Raw genomic sequence first — 23,715 nt, forward strand, 5'->3', positions numbered from 1 at the left:
GTTTTATCTCGTCTATTTTGTTTATTGTCTATATCAAAATATAGAAAATAACTACTACAGAACGCTTCCAAATCTACTTATATAAGCAAAATAATCTTGAAATGGGAATTTTTAGTCAAAAACAATAATTCCAGTATCTAATCAAGCCTTTATCAAATTGGTTTTAAGAAACCTTCCAGTATTTCCATATTTTGGTATAAAAAGGTGTTTTATTTTCAACTTAATTGATCTGGTATTTGTTTGTTATCTGGTATGGTTTGTGTAATATTCTTCACTTCACCAAAATCTCCTATCAATTGCGTCACTTAGTAAAGTTCAGAAACTTGTGAATTAATCAACCGAAAACAACCCAAAAGAATTACATTCAACAAATTCTAATCAGAGATAGAAAACGGGTGCTTCAGGATTATCTGGATAGACGGTAATAATGGTTGGATAAAGACTAAGTGCTAAAAACCACGTCAAAACTTTACTCCCATGCGAAAAAAGTATAGTTTTGTATTTGGTGGAATTAAAAGGAATTCTTCATGATAAACTATCACCAACCAATGCATCAAGATTGAAGTATATAATGCAGAACTGGTAAGGTAAAACAAAACTTTGAGAGAAAAAGAATCCCTGCTGAACTATTGGAAGTACGTAATTATTTATCACGATAACACCAGTTGGAATACGAAGTTCCACAAACCACATATTCTCCAGATATCGCCCCATCTAATTATCACTTGATTAGTTCTTCGTGACATTGTCTTTTTGGGAAGCATTTCATCAATGAAAAATGTATCAAAAATTCCTTGACTGAATTATATACACATATGTCACATACATACTCAGCATTTAATTTCATTTATTTTAGTATATTTAATTAGAATTGCAAATCAAATATATAAAAAAAAATCTAATTGTTAATATGATAAAAAGACGAAACACTTTTATTTTTAAAACCCTGTTTCCTGGACTATTCACAATTCACAGTCAAAATACATTGTTGCCAATTTGGAAATAAGTAGTTAATACTAAATACTTGGAACGAACTGTTCATGTTGTTGAATATTTGTATTAATTGTAAGGCTATCGTGCATCGAAGAACTGCTAATGTTTCAATTTGTTCACTTTAAGTTTAAGAAAACATTTTGTTCATACTGGTATGTAAGTAACTTGACTGCTCATTTCAGCGGCTTACTGAAGATTAACCAACCGGTTTCATAGAGAGTAAGAAACAGTAAGTTAAAGATGAACTTATTCTGTAGAAGCACTCTAGTCAGATGTACAGAGGGAAAAGTTGTAATAGTGTGTTTCAAAACAGAAAAAATAAAAAGCTACACTGCATTTTGAATCCAACCATATATTTTAAACGATCAAATATAAACACATATTTTAAAATCAACATTTCATATATTGATGATCATAACTAAGCTTTCCAGAGATAATCCATAATTTTTGCTTCTTCTTATCTAAAGTCAAGGTTCTGTGCCGGTTCACACTTTATCAGCTTTGCCAGACCACCTCTAAAATTTAACGTTATGTCCCGTAATATAAAAAGCGTCCGATTCTGTTCAGTTCCTTTAGACTTCTATATTTTATGTCACGTATATTCTCAGATCTGTTCAGATTTTATATAACCCATAAAAGAAAGCTTAATGGGTCGAAATCAGTTGAGTTAGTGTATTATTTTCCTTTTTAAGTCAGTTATTTTGATTACATATAATACTGTGTGATTTCGCCAGACGAGAATTCGATTAACTTCAGAATTTTGAAAAAAGGAATTCATTTATTCATTCAATTTTGTATGCATTGAAGTTTAAAAAGGATTTTCCAGGATGTAAACAAGGGGGATATTTTCCAATAACGAATTTTTGTCGTAAGGAAATTATGTTCGAAACGAATAATTTCCAGTCGTCAAAGAAATTTCATAACTTCTTATCAAAATAAGCGACCGGATTTTACTTCAAATTTAAAGAGAACGCGAAGAAGATTGAAAAGTTAAATAGAAAATGAATAGATTTGTTGACAACCAATTCAATAAAAAATGTTTATAAAATAATAATGAACATTGTACACTGTTTTCCATTGAATTTATATCTAGTTAAGAATTAATAATAAATAAATCTCAAAATGATCTTTTCCAATATTGTAGCATATCTCGAATATAGTTTTTATAATATTGTTTATCCATAACTGTTGTATAATTTATCCATTATACGTCTTCTTGATCGACCTTAATAATACCCGTTAAGCACTCCGTATAATGAGTTATTATTCATTCACAATGAGTCATTAAACACTGCTGTCAGATGCTTTCTTCATTTAGCTATATTATACCGTTTTGTTACAAAAAAACATTACTAAATATTTGTAAATTAGTTCTGTATATATAAAAAAAAATAAAAAAGGAAATTTTCCTAAACCAGACTCAAAACCGAGACCTCCATTTTGAAGGAATGGAGCATTAACACTGAGTTGTTAGCGACATGAATGTGTTTGACTTATATCCGTTTTTTAACGTACAATGGTTTGTGAAACAATTCATAAATTGAAATAGTTTTTGAAACAAAATAAATTTGAATCATAACTCTCAATATCATTGTGTCGGATTTCTCAGTGTTTCAATATTTTATATGAAATTATGTTTAAAAACTAACTGAAAATTGATATTAAATTGGTTGCCGGTAAAGTCAAGGAAGGATAATATGGTATATGAATTTTAAACTGGCAAAAGGGATTATCAATAATTACCTATAAATTAATACCAACCTTTCGTAACATTAGACACTCAATATTTGTCAACCTAATACATAGATATTTGTATTGATTATTGTGGAGATATTATACTATTATTATAATTTGTTTACATTGCAATACATTGTATGGAATATTTCTTAGATTAAAATATAGGTTTTCTAATATTGTTACAAAATTTTCCAACATGAAAAATCATTTAGTAGTCGTGAATAAAGTATAGTATTCTACTCGCGTACTCGGTGATTTCTGCCACTCGCTGGTGCTCATGACAGTAAATTTCACCTCGTAAATAATAACCTCCTTTATACACTTGTGAATAATAACACCGGTTTTTTGTAAAACGGTTGAAACAAGTGCTAATGCTTTTCGAAATAATAGAAAAATTTTTTTAAAAATTACTTTTCAATGTGTTCTTTGGATCCTTTTTTATTGCAGGTATTAAATTGTCGTGTTAATAAATTGGCCTCTATTTATAAGCAGAAAGATTATATAGAATGGGTTATTTCTTCTTGTATTTAGTTCACATTTGACTTTCAAAGTGAATGGTTAAGAAGATTTTTGTAACGGCAAAAATGGCAAGTTATACACGCAGCAGTTGCTAAATTTCGTCCGAAATTATATTTGTGAAGAGTTTATGGTAGAGTCACAAGCCAGATCATTCTCTGGGTGACAAAGACTTATTTCATAATTTGTCATCGAAGATCAAGACAGTGTCATTGGTTAGGTAGATGGAAGAGGAGAGAAAAAGTATGACTTTTGCAATTCGAATGGTATAGTAAGAACCCACCATTATTTTGATGATTGTTATTTCTGTATAACAAAGACGTGAGATGGAATATAGTAATTTTGATGAGACATAATGAAAAATTCTTCAGGAAGTTCTGAAAAACAGTGTAGTGAACCTATATGAATGAACCTGCGAGTCACAAGATTATTCAATAAGAATTAAATTATTTGCATGATATGGCATTGTCAAAGCAATAGGTAAAACTTCCTAAAGTTTCCTTCATAAGGACTGAAGCTTTATGAAAAAACAAAAAAGGAAAATCACAAATTTTAGGAGAAGTGCAGTGTTTTCCTCATTTTACAATATGGAAAATTCATTATGTACCTCCACTGATAAGAAGTTTTAATGCAGGTACTCGATATCAAGTATTTTCTTTATGAAACGTGTTTGTGGTTAAAAATATATTTAATTTGAAAGATGTGTTGTTACATAATGGAAATTTAAAACTATTTTTAACATTTGCGTATTTAGATAGGTTCATTCTATTATAGTATGCTAACAGCAAGATACATTTCTATCTACTTGTGATATTGTCTCAGCTTCCAAGAAGATTTTCAAGGTCACAATAAAAATAAGTCAATTTGCAGTATGTTACTTTCTCTTTTGATCGACATTAAGTTCCACAATTGTTTGCGTATTATCAAACGAAATTTTATTCAAAATAGTACATTCAATTTCAATTATTACTTCGATATTTCTTTTATATGTAAATTACCTGTGAAAAAAAATGGAGTACTGTGATCACTACTTCGTGTAGGTATGGAGGTACCTAATATTTTCCAAAAATTATAATAAATTTCATAGCAATGAATCCGATGAAGCACTAACTTTTTAACGCAGGAAGAGAGTACATAAAACAACGTAAGAAGTTTTTACCACCTATTATTATCTATTATCTCCTTTACCAACCAAATCAAGAATAACATCAAAGCAACATCTGAAGTTCCGACCTACACAAAGTTATACCGTTGTCTTTAGATTCGTAAAAAAGAGGCATGTAAAGATATAGCTGCATTAAACTAAGTCAATTATTCTGGTTTTCATATGAACCATCCTTAAAAAAACCTTATGCTTGAGCATACATTTAATAACGAATAATGGTAGACTAACCTCGCCAGTAGGCTCCACTACATCGAAATGGCAGAACAAGATAGCCCAAAAGTTGTATTCAATACAACGAATATCTTATAATGCGATATGGATTCAACAATGCCTACACGAAAATTTTAGGACATGGAAGGATGGTGTCACCTTTATATTTTATTATTAGTTTATATTCATTCAAGGTCTGTCCAGCGGACGAATTAAATCTTTTCGCAGGCCAGAACTCACCGATTACTATTATATAAACTTATTAAGTATTCTCCGCAGTTCTTGAAACTATTATAGTTGCGATTTTGAAATTTTTCGCATAGTTTCATAATTCTATCCGTATAGAACTGTGGTTTAGTGACCTAAAACTTGACGACACATGATTTCAGGTCTCTTGTTTGTTTTCAATTTTTTTCCATCATGATATTTTTGTCTAAAGCGAAACCAATAATAGTCAAACATTAAAAAAGTTCGGTCAATTTTTGGCGAGTTATGTAAGTTTGTGTTGCCTGGCGTTTTCGTGGTGGCTCGGAGCCTCCTTTCTATTGGCTATCTCCTTGCGTTTCTTCTATAATCTTTCCCTTTGATAGTACTGTAGCGAGCATTAACTCAAAAGGTCGTCAACCGGACTTGAAAGCCGTTGTTTCACTTGACCACGATCGTCCGCATTCAATGTTTTCAAATTCCATCGTTTTTTAATGTCCATTATTCATCTCTGGAAAAATGGCTCCATGTTATTGCGTTTCAACAAAATACCGCAGATTTCGATATAGTTAATTAAATTTCGTTCACTCAACAACAGTTATTTTCAAACTGTTCACTCTAAAAAGAGAAACACTCTTGGCAAAAATATAACCTGGGAAATATTGAATTTTCAGTATTTATTCTAATATTTTCTAATACAAAGTGTAAATAACTTACGAATGTAATCTTTTTCCCCGTATTTTGGCAAACCAAAGAAAGGAGGATCGTGGAAATCGAAGCCCATGGAATCATTATCCATGGCAAATACTTTTGCACATTCTTCATCAAGCTGTGCGGCTCCACCATTGCTAGTGCTGCCATTATTCTGTAAAATAAAAAATTATAAGAAATGTAGTTGAATAAATTGTTTCTCAATAATAATATTATATCAATTAGGCGAAACTTAAATTAAATTTCCCAAGATAAACGTTGAATGAATGAATTATGTGAAATCCGTATATAATCTTATTGATCTCAACGAGACATCAGCCTCATTGAATTCACTATTCTGGCCTAGTTTTTCGTAGTAATTATTATCAAAATTATCCCTTGCCTAAGTGCTGGAAATCAACTAAGTTTGTAACCACGTTAATATTGATATATACTATAATATACTGTTCACTTCTACTAATAAGCTGAAAAAATTTTATATTATCAATCTCTGTCGCATTAATATATGTTTGTTAATACTGTATTTCGAGTCGTCCCTTTTGTATTCGCTTTCACAATAAAAAGGGGAGGAAAAACAACCCACATTTCAGATAAACACGAAAAAAACACTACAACGACCGCTGCATTTTCTAGGTTTAACCATTTTAACTTTTCGAAACATTTGCTCTAGAAACAAATATATGGCTCTGTCATAATAATTAATCTCTTCTGCAAATCTATTTTCTATAGCTAAGATTGCGAAACTCGATAAAGCAAATAATTTTTTTTGCTCGCAGCTTGCTGATGTAGTAGGGAACTAGAAATAAAGTCTTAGAGCAATCTAAATATTAGGGAATACATCTAATAAATCAGGCGATAATATATACCCTTATTTATATAATCAACAAATAGGGGCTTCCTCCTTACATACGTGAATTCCGAGCAGACTATCCATTAAAGCGACGGAATTTGGTTCAAGATGTTCTGTCAAATTATTTGGCACCACATTCACAAAAAAATGATTTACCCACTGTCTGTTCTAAGTGGAATACGTGGGAAGTCACTAAGGATAAAACGGAGCCTCCCTCGAAGTGAATAAGATGGAAATGAACATGATTACCATAAAATGGTGTACGGACTGTTCCAAATTAGCAGACAAAACTGGAATAGAACTGTATGGGGCCACAACATTTTGTTAATATACCAAACATTTTAAAGCGGAAACACATATGCAATTGAAAAATTTGTCAATGTTGAGGAATTATCGCAAACATGAAATTATCATGTTGTTCGTTGGCCAAGCAGCCATTATAGCATCAAGATCTCATGTCATGAAATCCAAGTTGGTTTGGGAATGCCTAGGTAAGTTAAATAGAATAAAATTACCCTCTAGTTGGATCCAGGCCACATTGGAGTGGAGGAGATTTAAAAAACTAGTTACTGGAATAATCTAGAGCGTTTGATACAGGCAAAGATACTCCTGTGAAACTATAACCATTTATATTAAATGTATCAATATAAATAAAGACAATACTATCAGGCCATTGCCTTCTTAATATACCCCTGAACACGCTCGGTTTGGCAGAAAATGCAACATGCACATCCTGCTCCATAGAAGGCAAAACCTCTATCTACATTCTCTCGAGGTGTAGCAAGTCCCATAGCATTACAGTCATCCTAGATCCTAAACATTTTGGAATGAGGGGGATTTATAGATTAACTGTAACCAGTAAGCATCCCCAGCACTACAGTATGAAAATGGGACAAAATAGATCCTTTGGGTCGCAGTGTATATGACACCCTAAATTATACTTACATAATAACTAAGTCAATTAAACTTTCTGAAGCTTTCTTCTAATTTATGAACCGTATAGAACACACATCGCGCAAGATTCGATGAAATACTTAACTAATAAGTAGTCATTTGAATCGAGAAGCCGTGATAGATTTTTTAATATCAACATCAATACAGTAGTTACTTTTTGAGAAGCTAGGAAAACATAAATTGAATGTTTGTAACAAAACATGATTTTCGAATTCAACAAAGGAGTTTGCCGATCTTTGAATTGGTCACCCCGCTTGTGCCTGACCGCTCTGGGAAGTTTAGAAAGCTTAAAAAGTTGCATCAAAATTACTACTCAATTAAATGGGAAACAATTATGATTGTTAAAGAATGTGAGAAGAAAAAATAACGTTATTTCAAATCCACATAAAATAAATATGTATCTCGAAACAATCACAGTCAGAACAACACTAGGTTTAGTAATAGTGAAGATTTATAGTAAATCCTCGATGTCTTGCGCATGTTTTTTAGAAGCGGTGGTACACGTTGTGTTCCATACAAAATTTATCATGCTTATGTCGGGAACAAAATCTAATCGATTTTTTGATTATTTTAAATACTTATGTTGAACAAAGTTTATGTAATTGCAATATTTATTTTGGAGCTTTCATTTTTTTTATTATTTCAGTTTGTAAAGGTGTAAAGGACAAAATCTATGACAACATGTAAATTATTTATATTTTCTGATACAGCTTTAGGAAACTTTGTGATTTTCCTCATTTCCGCCGGGCAGTTAAGTGTCTTCTTGAGGTTGCTTTTCATATCAAACTGCTGGTATGCGGTAGAGTATTCTCTGAAGTCGGTGAGACACAAGAACGTGACAATTTTGGCAGGATGACTGTCTGACGACATCAAATAGTCGTGAGTAATTTTTGTGTGGTTGATGCGGAGTTTTCTTATTGTCACAGCTTCTCTCCTATTCAAAAAGTTTAGGGAAAGGTGAGAAATTGGTGGATGTTATGTAATGCTGTAGTACTCTTGCTCCATATATTGCGCCAAGATTTTTGAATGAGGTTTTTGAAGTCTTCAGATCATTGGCAAGCTGACATTTCAGAAAGATTCTTTGTGGCTTCTTTAGCATGGCGATCCTCAGATTCGTTTCCAGCAATTACAGTGTGCGATGGAAGCCAAAATATAGTTGTAATTGATTGTATGGATGAAAGAGAATCGATATGGCGATATGTTTATGCGGAGGAGAAATACATTTAAAAGCTTGAACGATGCTGGATGGTTCACCAGTGTAAACACTACACGTCGAGGGTAACCGGAAAGAAGTTATGAGTTTGTGGTTAGTAGTGACTGCGTATCCGAGACCGGATTCAGCTTTGGAGGATCCGTATAGAAAATTAGATCGAAGAATTATTTCTCTACAAGGACGCTAGGGGATTTAAAGAAAGTGAAAAGGTCAAAAGAGAGAGTGTTATTTTGGAGTAGAGCGTGAAATTGAGGGATAGAATTTACAATTGTTCGTGAATTAGTAGATACGGTAATGGTGGTAAGTAGCGAATGGACAGTATTAAAAAGATTGGAAGATACTTTAGCAGCATATGAGAGTAGAAGAGATTTTCATCTCAAGAACGGTGGCGGATCATTAGCTTTAACATTGACACTGGCAGTGGGGCTTGAACGAAAGGCACCAAGGCAGAGGTGAAGAGCGGTGTTGCGTACATTCATTTTAAATCGTAGGATTATCAATTGATTTACCGTTCTCTACGTACTTTTCATTTAATCTGACATTGGCTGCAGCATGAATTCCTTGGAGAATAAACTAAAAACTCAATTTCATTATTGGTTTTTCTCGATATAAAACAGAATTATAAAGTATCCAACTTAATGTTTTTTTATCAATTCTATTCACGCCGTAGATGCAACGACACGTGGCAACTCTTTAAACGAATTGTTTCTTTGTTCAAGGACGAAAATTTCCAATTTCATAAAGTAACACATATGTGAATATAACAAATAAGCTATAGTCAGAGACAAATGTCGTTTGCAAGCGACAATGGTAATTGAATATTTTTAGATAATATAATGACATGAAGTTGACACCGAAATGAGAATCGGATAATAGGAATTTTCTTTTTTCGCTTACAAGGGAAGTATATTATATGTTACAGTTTGTTAGCGGTTGATCGAACGTTCAGTGAAAAGGGAAATTGTATTGAAATTATTCTGAATTTTGACTTATTCGTAACAAATGAAAATTTTGAAGGTGTGAAGGGAAAGACAAAACAGTTTACATTTGATTGAAATCATAAAAATGGGAATGAATGGAGTACTGAGAATATGTCACGGAGGCCAAAAAGTCACATCTCATCTCGGATAAATTTATTTTCTCTTGTAGTATTAATAGTTGTTGTTGCCGCTTTCAGTTGACGTAGACGTTATCGCATACGTAAACACCTATTTTAAGGAAAAAGACGGCCTCTATTTTTGGAAAAGTTAAAACCGCTAAAGCATCGCTGGACTAAGTATATAGTCTTGAAAACTTTTCAGGCAACCCTTGTAAAGCTTCTTATCCCGCTCTTTTTCTAATTCTTGCTATTTGTTGCATACATACTGAAATTTTTCCATATTCTTTCCAAGATCATTTATTAATTTTATAGGCGCTAGTCTTAGGATCGTTGATGGTGATGAGGTGACACAATATACAAAGTTATGATATAGAATTTTTAGTTCTCTTTGTATTGAAATATCAGATTTTAAAACAGATAATTAATTTTCTTTTCGATCTTTATCAAAATATGACTTGACATGAATATCATTAATATCATTCAATAGATCACCTACAGCATGGCTATCGAAATGAAAATCTGTTTTAACCTCAAAAAATTTTTTTCGTAGTAGTGATATTTCAAATATATACTTATAGTTCCATTTAAAATTCATGGTGTAAGCGATCCTGATCTATTTTGTTAATATATTTATGCAAGTTGTCATTGTCAAGTCATATTTTAATAAAGACCGGACCAGTTGAAACGACAATTTTTTACTTGTTATACAAATTTGTTATTTAAAAACTGATTTTGAGTTTTTTCAGTTTTTTGCTATTCTTTTGTATTTTGATAAATTTTGAATGAAAGGAAATAAACACTTTTGAACAAAAGAAAAAAAAATAGAAATAATGTAAAAGATCTCGCTCAATCCTTATGGAAATTAAGTTTCGACAATTTTTCTGATACCTGACACAATGATTTCAATCTCTCAAAGTCTCAGTAGGCACGAAACTCCAAAACTACCCTTGTTTATGAAGTTACTTATGCAACTTACCTACCTCATTGAATCACAACCTAGTGAGACTTTTAATCAGCTTACCTGAAATGATCTTTGTGCCAAGTTTCAGGAAAACTGGTCGAAACCTCTCCTCTTACGGTACCTTTGGACTCTCCAGGGGTAGTATTGGACTTTCGTGCTCCTTCGGAGTTTTACTCAGCTTGCTTTGAAGTATCATTGTGCAAAGTTTCAGAACAGTTGGCCAAAACCAGTTCCCTTCCTCCCTACCTACCTTTGGACCCTTAAAGAGTGGTTTTGGCGAGCTTCGGGGGTTTTGGGGTTTGGTGCTTATTTCAATTAGCTTGCTTTAAATTATCATTGTATCGAGTTTCAGGAAACTGGTCAAAAATTCTCTTATGGTACCTTTGGACTGCTCAGGGGTATATTGGGATATTGGAGGGTTTTGGGCTTTCGCGCCCCTTCAGAGTTTACTCAGCTTGCTTTAAAGTATCATTGAGCCAAGTTTCACAACGGTTGGCCAAAATAAATTCTCTTCCTCCCAGGATTCCTTCGGACACTTGAGGAGTAGTTTTGACGAGGTTTATCAAGTGCCAAGCTTCAGAAAAACTGGCCGAAGCCCAATTTCCATATGGATTGAGCGGGGTTCTATGTTCGAAAGGCTAATGTTAATGAAAGGCTATGTTAATGAAAATACAGGCTCTAATGTAATGAGTCGACAAAAAAATTATGGTGGTGTTGTTAAACACAAAAATCGAGATCATAAAGAATGTCCATAATGTTTTAAACTATATTTTATCAATAATAAAACGCAATTAAATAATTACTGCGAAAAGGAAACGTAAATTATGGGATTACAAAAATTTCTAATGCATTGGAAACTTTGAGGATAACTCTAAAAAGGCTACTTATACCATCGATCTTTATAATGTAGGAAATACACTATAGAAACGTAAAAATTATGCTGTGAACTTCTATGAAAACGCACCACAGGCACGTTGACGAAAACATACTTCAGCTTATGTTTCAATTCCCATTACCAGGATGGAATGTGTCGCTTATTGCAACCATGAATTTACATGGAGTTGTAAGGGGTTTTCCAATAAGGACTTGACAACTTGTTTTCAAAATAAAATGAAAACCATTTGAGATATTTGAAAAGTTTCATTATCGGGTTGAAGTACATTCAAAACATTTATGAATGGAACTCGAGTTCGATCATATGGCTACCGCGGGCACGTTTGGAGCGGTTGATTCGTTGGACCCAATTTTCCATGACTCGGCCACATATTTCGCGTTCAATGTTGGCTTTGAGCTCTTCCAACGTCGTCGGGTTATCAGCATAGACCAATGACTTGACGTAGCCCCAAAGAAAAAAATATAGAGGCGTTAAATCGCACCAACAAGGCGGCCAATTTACTGGTCTTGAGATAACACACCCATCAAACTTATTCTTCAATAAATCGATTGTAACGTGTGCTGTGTGGCCTGTGGCGCCGACCTGTTGAAATTCTTGAGTGAGCCCGATCTTGTATGGGTGTAAAGTAAAATCCTTACGCAAAATTCGCCATAAAGTGGTCTTGGCGATGCCCAACTATCGAGAACGCCGTGGAATTGACTGATTTGGATCATTTGCTACGGATGTTTCAACGGCAGCGATATTTTCGACACTTCGACCAACCCGTAGTCTCACTTTCACGGCAACATCACACAACGAATATGTAGACTCAAACTTTTTCACTAAACTTGTTACTCCCTGTCTACTAGGTCGAGAATTACAACCGAAAATCGGAGTTAACGCTCTTAAAGCAGCGGCCACCGATTCCTGTAGAATTTCTGTAGAACATTTTTAAAATTTGCAAACGTTGTTCCTTCATGTACTACACCATGATGAAAAGGTTATATCTACTGAAGAAACTGACATTTACAGTTCGATGTTAAGTCAAAAGGTGCGTTCACAACCTAAATTCAAAATTGTTGGATTGGAAAACCTATATATGATTGAACAATATAAAACTCAACTGTGAATGCTAGTTTTCGGACAGACGGATAGTTTTAGCAGAGAAAAATATGAATATTTCTTAATTAGTTATATGCAATGCAAAAATACACAAAATTCACATAGTACGAATGAAGCATAATAGCACCACATAGATTATGATCTATCTTTTGCAAAACTCACCTATGCTCAACAGGTTTTTTTCCAAAAACTCAAGCAGTTACAAGAATCTCTGGAAAAAATTACAGTCGAAAAGGTTTCTTATTAAGTTTTATTAATTGTTTTCTTTTCTATCTATTCAATTAATGCTCATTTTGAAATAGAGAATTGTTATTTTAACTTGAAAATCCTTATATTAAATCTTTGTACCACTGAACCTCGTCACAAGATAAGAAAATCCAGCGGTTTGTTGTTTAATTATTAGTTTTATTCTTATGTTTTATAATTGGTATTTTCTGAAACTCTCTAGTTTCTTCAATAATTATGAGTTCGTAATATTGATTCAAAGCAACTACCAACTCTCTTTGCATCATAACTAATTTCTATCAAATGTAAGTAAATCTAGGACATCGCATCAACACATTACTTTTATTTTGTTAGGTATCTTCTTTATTTTAATATATTCTGTGTTGACCCTGCGAAAATTTTGAACCATTCACCATCAGTAGTTCGCTCTAATGTAAATCCAGTTGCCTTTCTAGAATAAACATACACTAGAAATAAATTGGAAATGGACAATACGGAGAACCATTTCAAAATTCAAACTAATTCGAAAAAGAATGAAATTTTAAAGGAAATACTAACTCACTTTTGAATCATACTATACGCTACCGACTTTTTCTCATTAGTGTACTTACGAGTGTTGAAATAATTCAAATCGTAGCTCAACTTTGTCATCTCCTAATTTCATTTCAGTACATTCCATTTGATCCAATTTATAATCTCGAAAGCATAACTAAAGTCTATCCATATTTGATGAATTTATGGCATGTCTCTTGTCTCTAATGCGGTTATTTTGAGTTATGCCGTACCAGGATATGACGATTTTAATCGAATTTATCGTTGAAATTGAACCCCCGTTTCGAAGGATTGTATGAATATAATGAGATAATTAAATGCATGAAATATGAAAGACTACATTGAGTTTTTTGTATAAAAATATGTTGAAGTATGTCGACAGATTAGCTTTTTTCCACGCAATACACTTTATGTTATACTGTATTGTAATATATGTTCTATTACTGTCAGCGTGAGTTCAAGAAATGATATATTAAATTTCAATGCCAGTGAAGTGAGACTGTATACAAGACTATACAAAGCATATACAAAAAGTAATTACAATAAAAAAGCTCGGCATGGAAATGTGTTATAAAATCAGCATACTCTTTGGAATCTCAAAACACTGCGGCCATGACCTTATTGCCCGCAAAAACGGTATTTGCTTTTTTGGAAGCACGTCCCTCGGATGAAGTTCATGGTTTGCACTGAATTTTTGTTTTTGGGATTCATCCAAGTTTCATCTACTAAGAAGTATCGATAGAAAAATTCACGATATTTGAATGTAATTTTAAATTATTCATGAGAGTGAGCTTTTGGACTTCATCAAGCGACCGCAGCACCCACCTTGAAAATAACTTTTTCATACGTAACTTTCCATGTTAAAAGTTGAGAAGAAAACTGAGCATTTGGTCAGATTCATGTGAAAATTTGAGAACTAATTTCAAAAAATAGCGGAAATTACCCCTATAATTAACATTGAGAAAGTGTTCTCAACCTCTGAAAAGTTACTCTTTTGTCAAATCGTACTCGATCAAAAAACCATGAACATTTCTAATTTAAAAGACCATTTCCCGTGAATTGCATTTCCTCTATGGGAATGCATCAGTAAGAGAAAGTAACGTATTAACAACTAACCCAACTATATAAGTTATTGTGTGTACACTTTCCTATAATTTTGAGACAGGGTGATGCAGAAAAATTCCTCGAACCATAGTTATCAGCAATTGCCAAAAATACAACTCAAATCTAAATCATAGAAACATAACCAGATAACTAGTTCAAAAGGGTTCCGAAGTAGAGCTGCGCAGCGAAACCCTTAAACCCTCTATTAGTGGAAAAAATGGTTTCTCTTCTTTCTGCTTAAAACGAGCACCAGTAATACTTTATTATTAGATCAAATGATTCTAATAAAAAAATAGATATGTGATACTTAATAAATTGTAATGTCTAATAACTAGGTTAGTAAATAATTTCGATGAAATAGAAAATATAACGGTTAATTTCATTACAAATGCCAAAGTTGTTGCGAGACTTTTGGGCGATAAAGAAATCGAAAATCATGTTTCCATTTGCATATTATTATTACTAAAATTGTGAGATGATAATTGGCCTTAGTTACGATCCTAGGACAAAACGACAAAGCTCTGAATGGAAAACTTGTGACTTAAATAGGCTTGTTAATCAAAGTCGCACATTAAAATTTCTTTATTCGATTCAGAAGACATACTGTGATTACAGTGCCTAAAAACGTGCCAAAGTTTTTAATATAATGTTTTCCAATCTATCTACACCAAATCCATCACAAAGTGACTTTTGTAAAAATTGCTAAAACGTTTCTTACAGTGTAACCGAAAGCCTTTCGGAAAGAAATGCTTGAAATTGTTAACCAAGGGCGATACTTTTGAGTAGATTAATTCAAATCTAATGTTACCCTTCTACATTTTTTAATAGAATACTATTCACACCTAATATTTCATCCACGGTTGGCCTTTGTGGAGCAAAAATTTTACGTATAAATAACATGAGAATTAGTCGGAAACGCTGAGTAAATATTTCGTTTCTTGTTGATTTGTATCTGTTAATCTTATAAAGATAGTAGTTAAGACCAATATGGAATAAGTAGATTATCCTTCTAAGGATAATAAATTCATCTCTGTCAAACAATGGCTTGTTTACCAGTGCTACACTGGGAGCTTGAGAAAAGTGAATATTCAGGGGCGGACTTGGAAGGTTTCCATAACAAATTGGAAATTGTCTTCGTTTTTGAACGTTGAAAATTTACTAGTCTATGATGTATAGTGGTAAAATAGATTGCAAGTTTTATCAGTCTACCATACTTTTAAATAAAATGGAGACACTTGTGTTTTTAATACCAAAAATAACGGAAACAATTTACCACAAGTTCTTTTCCAATCCCTTGAAAGTCAAATGTGAATATCCAAATAAAAAACAATCTATTCCGTATATTAGTGGTGCGGATGGAAAGAAAAATATTTTTTAAAATCCTTCCTTCATCCGAAATTCAAATTGTTTTCTCGCATATTATTTTCAAGGTCTACGAATTGCTTTTTAGGAAACATTATAAGTGCAAACAAACTTTAAGACATAACAAAAACGACAAAATTGTTTTGTACAGCTATTTTTTGTCTTTTATTTAGAAAAACATGTTTTGAATATCAGAGATAAAACACCGCTCCTTTCTGTTCCATAAATACCAGAGCTGGAATAATAAAATGTACACTTCTGTTCATTGAAATAGCATAAAAATCGTGGGAGAGATTTAGCTGTGTAAATTTAGTTGTTCCCATGTTTACCAATATTAAGTTATCAGATCAGTATTTACAAAAACATTTTCATTATACCATTATTATTAACTCTTTCAGTCCAGCCGACTCGGAAAACCCCTTACCATTCCAGCATTTTTCTTTGTTACAAGGTATTCTTGAAAATTACAGCAGATCATATTTTTTTCTTCTGAAGACAAATACTCTTCTTATTACATCTTTCAGAATCGATTTGGAAGAGCTTGAGTTGATATGGACACCTGGTCAAAAACAGTGTTCTTTAGGCATTCGGAAAAATGCTCTATATGATGTATAATGGAACAAAAAAGGTAAAACTATGGGATCTTCCGATGTTATGACCAAACAGACCTACAGACTGAAAGTATTGAAACAAATCGTATTGGTACATATTAGATCAGAGAATTCGGTTGTTGTCCGATCTGATTGCACCCGGCAATGACTTGGAGAGAAGGATCCGTCTCCTGGAAGAATTAATATAGTTTCCCAGGATCTGTCATATCGCATGAAGCAACATAAGTAAGTTACTTCTAAAACAATCCAACAATAAAACTTGGAAATACAGAATAAAAAGAATAAATATTTGAATAGGAAAACAAATTTGTTAGTAATTAATTAGAGTTCCTTTCTGTTCAATAACTGTTTCTAATCTTCTTGGCATGGAGTGAATTGGATTCCGACAAATATTTTCATTTAAATTAAGGTCTTTCCATGATAGATAAAATATTTTCTATCATAAGTTTGATTTAATTTTTGTAACATTGTTGTCTAGAATATTGAGGTAAACTTCAGAGTTGAACGTCAACATATTCGCTTTCAAATCTTTAATTTGATGGTCTGTAAATGCGAATACGTCCATCATTGCATGACTTGAATGTTTTTTTCATCTGTGAAGACAATTCGTTCCCAAAAATACACATAATTGAGTGCAAACACAACTCTGGTTTGCTTGCAAACATTCGAAAGCAATGTTTTCCTATTAATTTCATAATTTTGTAAATCTTTATACCGTCTACATGCCATAGGACGGGATCCTGTAAAGTTTGTTGCATATGAAGCACTAGCAGCCGATTCAAAGGGACGTTTTCTTAAAAAATGAATCGATGCAACATCTTGTTATTTAAAATTTTCCTTTCAGCGCAAGATCCCGTTTTGTTCCCATCGCTTCTAACTCTGGCTACGGTACTCGCATCAAGATCTACATGAGTTGCCAATCTTCTGATAGATCGACTATCTTCCAATTTGGAACCATGGCAGCTTTTTGAATTCCAGTTAACTGAAGAGGCATTAAGTACACTTTTACTTCAACTGAACTCGAATTGATTATTAAATTATCTGTAAGTGACAATGACAGTGTCATTAGGTAAGAAATCTCCCAGTTTTGCAATAATGGCAGCTGTTTGAGTTTCAGTTAACTAAGGAGGCATTACTTATACTTTAAACATTAAGTAAAAACCTCATATTTACGCAAGCAAAATCTAAGTGAATGCTTTTTCGGTGAACAGAAGTGTAAATAGTGAGAAGTTATTAGTTACTTTTAACCATACTTTAACTTATTCTGTTAGTTTGTTTGCTTAGATGGAATACACTAATCAACTTTTCACTAACTTTTAATCATTCTATTAACTCAAAATTTCGCAAATTTTCTCGCTTTTGATGACCGTACATGATTCATTGAGAAAAAGGTGAAATATTTAATTATATCACGTACATTAATAGAATGTTCTTTATTGAAGTTTTGTCATTATCCAAATTTGATTTTAGAAACTTTATAACAATGTTTTATGAAAATAATTTCTATGAGCCTCTAGTCAAATGAGGTATAAAATGTAAAATTGCTTCAATAACTCAATGGTTCGTGATCGCAGCTTATAATACTATGGTTGATTATATCTCATGAAGGACATAAATAAAAAAGTCTATAAAAAACTTGTGAAGTTTTATTGTCGATTGTAATAAAGTTAATATTGTAAACATAGGGACTACTACTTTCTAATAATTAGATGGGAAAAAATTATTATGTGTAATCAAAATACATTGTCATGAATACAGTATACTTTATCTTCATCGGTATTATTATTAAAATCAATTTCAAAAACTATTTGTACCAAAATTATAAAAAGTGCTGTTTAACAAAAATGTTAATCATTTAATGTTTTATAAAGTTGCTAACAAAAAGTTATTTCCAAAAAGTAACTTAGTCACTTACTAATTTAGTTTTTGTTTAAATTTAAATCGAAATATTTAAACTAAAAAATACTGATTTTTTTGGTATTGCCAAAATATGCTACATTACATATCAAACTATAATGAATATAACAATAAAACCCAATCACAAAGTACTTATTAATTATGGTTAAATTGATTATTATATTTACAGTAATTCAAAGTATCACAGCAAACATTAAAGATTTTGTTTGTGGAATATGTGGAAAAGGAAAAAAAAATAAATGCATTACAATTTTATAGAATTAAAAATGATTTCATCAGCGGCAAAAATTTGATTTATTTCTAGAGTTTTGTTTCCCTTATTCATTCTCATTTCCTCCTAAAATTTGACATATAACGTTTCTCAGCATTTTCTAATAAATAAACATACAGTATAAACATTCTACTTGTTGCCTGAAGCTTGAGATTTTGTAGTAAATCAATTAAGTTTATTGGAAAAATCACGATCAGAAAGTCGGTCCTGTTTTAATATCCAGCAGAAGTTTTTTCTCATGAACATTAAATCAACACTCATCGTTAACCACAAGTTTGTCATTTCCTCTTCATTAACTACAGAGACCGTACCATTAAAACGATCTAATAACGTTTTCGAATGTAGTAGTGGTAGTCCTCTTTGTGCTGTTCATGAGTGATTGATTATTATGTAATATTCCTCCAGTAATATATCAATTCACTGCAGATAAGTAAGTCAGTAACTTTGACTCGTTCTGTACATTGGTCGTCATTAACCTCTATTCAAAGTTGATTATTTTGAATAATATATAAAGCAATTCACAGTTTGATTTTAATAATGGTAAAAATAGATCATTACATAAACCTCGTACTGAGTCGCACTCATACGACTTCTAATCCAATCCATATATATATTGAATTCATCAAAGAAACAAGTATTAAAAAAATGCTGCTAACAAATAAATACTCATCTGTCATTTACCCATGACATAGTTTGTTAGTGACACGAAGAAACAAAAAAAAAACAAGACACAACTGACTTAATGTTTCCAATTAAGGTGAATTCAACCGTGCTATTAATTCAATTATGAATCAATGTATTTTGTTTTCATTTCAAACGGTGCGTTGAACAATATTATTCAGTTACAGTCGATATAACATTTAAGATAAAGGTTATGGCATCAACCCATATAATAATTGTAATTGTACTCTTAATTAATTACCGTACTTCAAATCATTATAACGTTCTGTTTCGACGATCTCATTTTATTATACAGTGTACTGGAATAACTATCCATAAGATTTGAAGTTAGACACACGTTAATGTTCAAAGATTGTAAACTTTGATTAACGGTATCAAGAAATAAACGCTCTTTAGCATTAAAGTATAAGTCGTCCAATCAACGCCGGGTGCTTACCTATAATAATGCCCAAGTTAGCATTATTTATTCCTAAATATATTACAGTAATAAATCTACATGACTCTTACAAAACCATTACAGGAGAAACCATCCCACTACAATTACAATATAACAATATTTTACTATTCATATATCGAGTAGATTGCTTCACCCCGTATTAGAATAAGTCTAACGTTATTTCTAATATAATTTGCAACGTTTAGATTACATTTGAATTGGATAATTTGAAAGTAATAGGCTTATTACTTGATTTTCTTCAATTTGCTTCGTTTTTTCTTTGTGAGTGAATCCGCAAATTCCCGACAGTAGTTTGATTCCGATTAGTAGTACTTACACACATTGAATACTTTTCAAACTCAAAACACTTATTTAAAATGCTACCTTAAAGTTTGAGATTGGGAAACAGAAAAATTCGCTGGAGACCAGATTTGGTGCATACAGCAGTTGCGATCATTGAGAGAGTCTGAGAAGGTACGTTGTCCTCATGGAAGAACACTTTCTTTTTCTTCACATTTAGTTGGCTTTTTTGCAGAGTCCTCTTTCATCTTATCAAGCAATGATTTGTGATACCCGATCCCCAGATATTGTGTTACCTTTTTGCAATCGACTGTCGTTTCAGGAGTGTTGTGTCGGATCTATCTTTTATTAACAATTATGAATCAACGCCAAAAATTCAATTCATTTTTTTAAGTCCCATCAAAAAAGCCTGGGTAATGCTCATTCCAATGTGCGGCACCCAACGCACGGTTAGCTTACTCTTGCTTAATTCTTTAGTTAGAATATCGCAAATGCGTTCTTTTGATATGACAATAGCTTTTACTATCTGTATAATCTCACTCCAACGGTTGTCCTGTACCCGTTGATGAACTTTTTCGATGATATCGCTGGTTATCCGATGATATCGCTGGTTATTGCTGTTTATGAATGACTCGAACGCTCTTCGTTGGTTAAGCTGAAACGAGCACGTTTGAATTCAGTTGCCCAAAACTTTACGGTCGTAAATGATGATGCAGACTCTCCATACACAGTGTTTCACACCTCTTTGATTTGCATAAGCGTATTACCTTTTATAGATATTTAATAGCAGATCGATACTCATTTTTTACTATTTTTTGAAAATCTTCGGGAACTTTTTAGACAACCCTTTTATACTTGAGATTAATTCCACTTTGAAGAGAATCTAATTAATCTACTAACGTATTGCACGAAAAAAAAAATGAACAAATTACTGATTTGTTGAGTATAACAGTACAAGCAATGCTTTGAACTAAATAAAACTAAAAATAATTCTATTATAAGCTAAGCAGTACTGATAGTGAGTGATGAAAAAATTACTAATATTTAATAGTTACTGAAGACACTGTTTACTGGTTTATTGCTAACTGCTAACTTGCTCTCTGAAGACGACTTGATTATAGAAACGTTCAAGTCATTCTCGTCGAAAGAAGAATTATTGACATCACTGATTCAACTCATTCCATCTTCCATTTGAACAATTTTTCTTTGATACCATGTTGGATACATTCCTTTCCGTTGTTGCTTCTCACGTCTTCTACGGTTAGCTTACTACCTTGGATACTTTTACAGTGGATCGCTTCGACGGGTGCGTATTTTGCATACGTGCATTATATCGAAACATTCATACATTATTATTAGGTGATTATGCTGTTTTTAATATGGACTACGGCGAATTAGTGAAGCTCCGAGTGCTAATTTTATTAAAATATGAGCAACGCGTTTTAAAGAGAGTGGTTCAATGTTTAAACTACAAGCAAAATGTCTTTCTAAAACATCTAGCACCCAAAACAATATTGAGAGTGATAGGCGGTCTGTAAAAAAAGTTCTACGATTTTCTACTTGGAAGAGATCGTTTGTTGCATCGAATTTCAAACTTCGATCTTAAAACTGCATCCATACAAGCTGCAGTCAACACAAAAATTGAAAGAATGTGAATTCGTGGAAAGGTTCGTATTCCCATATCAGTGGGTTTGTGAACCGTCAAAATTGTCGTTACTGCATCAATGATAATTTTAAACTAAAGCACCAGTCCTTTTTTTCTTTGAAAAGCGGAGGCAAAACGTCACTGATAATGCCGATGTTACGATGTTAGAAGTTTTTTTGGCTCCAGAACTTGAAACTTGAAGAATAGTGAATTCTAGTATAATTACACGTCAAACGGCTCCATGTTGGTTATGAAACAATTGTTTCCGGGCATGATTTTGAAAAGAGGTGATATTGTATGCTCCTCGTAGTTCAGACTAGATGTCTTTTGACTCTTCCTGTGGGAGTACATCAAATACAAACTCTACTATAATAATCCAAGAAACATCGATCAGCTCAAGGAGAATATCCTTAGTGAAATGGGAGCAATTAGATCAGCATTACTAAATAAAGTTTTCGATAATTTCGGGTCGCGGTTGTCGGTCGTAGAGAGGGTCATTATTTAGATGGTATTCACAATTCCCCTTATTCTAACTGTACATTTGTATTATCATTATTATGCCAATTTTACGAAGTTACATGAGACCATCCGACTCAAACAGCGGAATATAATGAGTAAAGATATTAATTTCCTGACACTTTCTTAAATATCGGCCAAGACCTGGACAGCATCGTACAGCAATTTCTGCTTTTTAATAAAATCTATAGAATCTTATAACTCTTTTTCTATTTTGTATCTATTGATAATAAATATTCATTTTTTTGGTTGGAAACCTTTTCTTGATCACCACAGTAGTTTTTGATAATAACAATAGGGACTTATTTGTAGTTACTTATAGTTCGCAGCTACCGTTTCTAGTTCTACAAAAATGTAATGAGACTGAGACCCGTTTTTATCGATTTAACTCGAATTGGGTAGAGATATAACATGAATAGTTTTCCTTATCCAGACTCTTATGTAAATTACGTTAGAGGTGTATTTTTATTGTTAAAAAGTACAAAGGGTGTGGACTGTGGCTTAAATGTTTAGCTAAAATTAAAAAAAACCTGATTGATTGATTGGAAACGAAATGAATTTTAGAATTAAAAGAGTTCTAATATCTTCTAACCGTTGCTAATTACATTGTACAGAATAACTGAAAATTGTTATATAATGGAGATTTATTAAACAAAAAATAGTGTTGAAGCATTTCCATACAAAAAGATTATTATTTGTTATTCAATATTTCTTCATCTATGATTTATTGAGCCAGTGACATTTTTAACTGATGATTTGGTGTCTGACAATCCATATAACAGAGGTAAATCGAATGGACGACTCTTAGAGGGTGGCAGAGTAACCCTAACATGTAGCGGAAACTTTTTGCATTACAGCACCGACCCAGATGGATTAAACTACGGAAGGCTTATGTCCAGTAGTCGACTCAGATAAGCTGAATGATGATTATTGTGTATTTCAAGTGTGCATGATAAAATGGCGATTCAAATTACCTAACAGAACGACTTAACATCTAGTATGCGTGTTTTTAGTTCGCAACTTTTATCACACGATAATTTATATTATAAATGCTCCAAATGTGAATGATAATTTCTCTCAAAAAATTGACCGCAACGAAATCAAAATGTTGATACAGTGATTGACATAGGCATGTTTACAAATGTTTATATGAACTATTAACAATTCTTTGTGCTATTATTTGTTATATTTGAACCATTCTAAAACTTTTTTGATTTTGATAGGAATTAGTATAGAGTTTCCTTAAGACTTCTTATCGAATTTTATATGCGACATAGGAAATATTCGACGACTTTCTGAAGACATCACATAACCATACGTATATTTTGAGTGACTAAATCGCAGTCTTCTGATTATTTTAACTTCTTTCCTTCTTAAAAAGTTCACAGAGAGATGAGAAGTAGATGGATGGATATTGTGAAGTGCTATCATACTACTGCGTCATAGATAGAGTCAAAAATATTGGATGTAATTGTTGAAGCAGAGA

At 32.4% G+C, this 23,715-nt stretch overlaps 1 protein-coding gene and 1 long non-coding RNA gene across 5 annotated transcripts in view; one reads left to right on the top strand and one right to left on the bottom strand.

The window, feature by feature from the left end:
- The window catches only part of LOC130448671 (band 3 anion transport protein), a 246,568-nt gene that overhangs the window by 160,652 nt on the left and 62,201 nt on the right, over positions 1-23,715 (bottom strand). For all 4 annotated transcript variants that reach the window (XM_056786135.1, XM_056786137.1, XM_056786136.1 and 1 more), the window contains one exon: positions 5,543-5,690. In XM_056786135.1, coding sequence (XP_056642113.1) covers positions 5,543-5,690 — 148 coding nt within the window. The remainder of the gene's footprint in view (positions 1-5,542; positions 5,691-23,715) is intronic.
- LOC130448676 (uncharacterized) overlaps positions 1-23,715 on the top strand; it is a 167,577-nt gene that overhangs the window by 51,162 nt on the left and 92,700 nt on the right. The gene's annotated exons all lie outside the window — the stretch shown is intronic.

This window comes from Diorhabda sublineata, chromosome 9 (assembly GCF_026230105.1).
Source record: "Diorhabda sublineata isolate icDioSubl1.1 chromosome 9, icDioSubl1.1, whole genome shotgun sequence".
In the NCBI taxonomy this organism is placed as follows: domain Eukaryota; kingdom Metazoa; phylum Arthropoda; class Insecta; order Coleoptera; family Chrysomelidae; genus Diorhabda; species Diorhabda sublineata.